The following is a 2,114-nucleotide window of genomic DNA, read 5'->3' as shown; positions in this document are numbered from 1 at the left end:
GAATGTGGTGAAGATCGCCGTCCAGATGCGTGACGCCATCCCGCAGCTCATCCAGCTGGACCAGGTCACTAGGCCTGGCTGGCCTCCATCCACCCCACCACCTACCTTCGGGTCGCCCCCTTCCCCTCGAATAGCCCACCCCCACCCCTCCCCAGGCTCCTCCGCAACCTCTTCTCACTCCCGTCCTGTGAGTGACTCTTCCGCTTGTAGGCAAAACCCCTGGCTGCTGTGCTGAAGGAGGTGTGCGACGCGTGAGTGCGGGTCGCGCGGGGGCGAGGAGTAGGGGATGGGGCGGGGCAGGAGGGAGAGGGCGCCCCCTACCTGCCTCACGGAGCCTCTGCTGCCTGCAGGTGGAGCTTGCCTCACTCTGAGCGCTATGCCCTGCAGTTTGCGGATGGGCACCGGAGATACATCACCGAGAACGTGAGTCCCCTCCCCTCTGCCCCACATTCCACCCTGTGGTCCCTTCTAACTCTGGCTCCGACTTGCAGTCATCGTCCCACTCTCTGCAACCTGATCTTTTACTGACTCCCAAATCCTCCCTTCTTGACAGCCCCAACTAGCCAGTCCTTAGGGCTCTTCTTGACTTCTTTCCGTTCTCTGCCATCTTTTCCAGAACCGCATGGAGATCAAGAATGGCAGCATCCTGTGCCTCAGCACGGCCCCAGTAATGCCCCTCCGACCCCGCCCTCCTTCCCTGCCCCTCTGCTGTGCCTCTTTTCTGCACCTGGCGACCGGGGGCCCAGTCCCAACTCCAGCCCAGAAGTGCCCCACCTAGCGGATACCCGCGTCCCCACACCCCCACTTCCCTCTCCTTACCTCCTCACCTGTGCTCTGCCCTTGCTCCCACTCCGCCAGGACCGCGAGGCGGAGCGGCTGTTGCGGGGGCTGCAGAGCGAAAGTCGTGAAGGGCGCCGGGAAGCCCTGCGGCACCTCCTCCTGCTGGCCCCGGACCTGACCTTCGCCCGGGAGGTCATCAGCCGTGATGGGCTTCAGAGACTGGGCACCATCATTGAGGATGGGGACGAGTGAGCCCAGGGCTGTGGTGGGCGGGGGACACAGTGGGACCGCGGATCCTGGTCTGGCTTTGCTCAGCCTCCGATGTCCCTCCAGCCTAGGAGAGGTGCTGGCCCTTGCACTGAGGGCCTTCTTGGAGCTTATGGAGCACGGCGTGGTGTCCTGGGAGACACTCAGCATCCCCTTTGTTAGGAAGGTGGGTGGGCTTTTCTCGGGGAAACAGGTGGGGGTGGTGGAGAGGTGTCAGGGCCTGGCCTTCCACGGTGATGAGGTGGTGACAGCCTCTGCTCCGCCAAAGGTGGTGTGCTACGTGAACATGAACCTGATGGATGCCTCTGTGCAGCCCTTGGCCCTGGGCTTGCTGGAGAATGTGACCTTGAGCAGCCCTACCCTGGGCCAGCTGGTCAAGAGCGAGGTGCCGCTAGACAGGCTGCTGGTGCACCTACAGGTGTAAGTGTCTGAAGGTGGGGGACCAGAGAGGAGAGCAGGACTGGGCCCTGGATGGCCGGCTGAGCCCTCCTTTTCACCCAGGATGAACCAGCAGCTGCAAACCAAGGCCATGGCACTGCTGACAGCTTTGCTACAGGGGGCCACCCCTGCAGAACGTAAGGTGGGCATCCATCCAGTGACTGGATGGGGTGGGCAGGAGGTGGTGGGTGCTGTGCTCAGAGCAGCGGGCCGAAAAAATGGGCGCTCGTGGTGGGGCTAAATCACTCAAGCCCCCTTCCCACCCACCAGCACATGCTCGACTACCTGTGGCAGAGAAACCTTCGCCAGTTCATCTACAAGGTAGGAAGGACCAGGCCTGGCAGACCCCTCCCCACTCCCCTCCTTGGAAGCCCACGCTCACAGCCGTGGACTGGCTGTCCTTCAGAACATCATCCACAGTGCAGCGCCACTGGGTGACGAGATGGCTCACCACCTGTACGTACTGCAGGCCCTGATGCTGGGGCTGCTGGAGCCACGCATGCGGACACCACTGGACCCCTACAGTCAGGTAGGTGCCTTGAGCGCGCAGAAGGCTGGGGCTGGCCGGAGCTTGGCTTTGAATCTTCAATCTTGCCACCGCTCCAACAATGACCCCAGGAGCAGCGGGA

At 62.7% G+C, this 2,114-nt stretch overlaps 1 protein-coding gene across 1 annotated transcript in view; it reads left to right on the top strand.

The window, feature by feature from the left end:
* The first annotated feature begins 21 nt into the window (after positions 1 to 21).
* ELMO3 (engulfment and cell motility 3) overlaps positions 22 to 2,114 on the top strand; it is a 7,130-nt gene continuing 5,037 nt past the window's right edge. Inside the window, exons 1-10 of the mRNA XM_010851049.1 lie at positions 22 to 64; positions 211 to 251; positions 351 to 423; positions 617 to 667; positions 859 to 1,028; positions 1,114 to 1,213; positions 1,316 to 1,467; positions 1,549 to 1,627; positions 1,756 to 1,806; positions 1,892 to 2,046. Coding sequence (XP_010849351.1) covers positions 26 to 64; positions 211 to 251; positions 351 to 423; positions 617 to 667; positions 859 to 1,028; positions 1,114 to 1,213; positions 1,316 to 1,467; positions 1,549 to 1,627; positions 1,756 to 1,806; positions 1,892 to 2,046 — 911 coding nt within the window. The 5' untranslated portion in view covers positions 22 to 25. The remainder of the gene's footprint in view (positions 65 to 210; positions 252 to 350; positions 424 to 616; positions 668 to 858; positions 1,029 to 1,113; positions 1,214 to 1,315; positions 1,468 to 1,548; positions 1,628 to 1,755; positions 1,807 to 1,891; positions 2,047 to 2,114) is intronic.

Source organism: Bison bison, unplaced genomic scaffold, assembly GCF_000754665.1.
Source record: "Bison bison bison isolate TAMUID 2011002044 unplaced genomic scaffold, Bison_UMD1.0 scf7180017864297, whole genome shotgun sequence".
NCBI classification, from domain to species: domain Eukaryota; kingdom Metazoa; phylum Chordata; class Mammalia; order Artiodactyla; family Bovidae; genus Bison; species Bison bison.
This window is presented reverse-complemented; position numbering and strand designations above follow the sequence as displayed.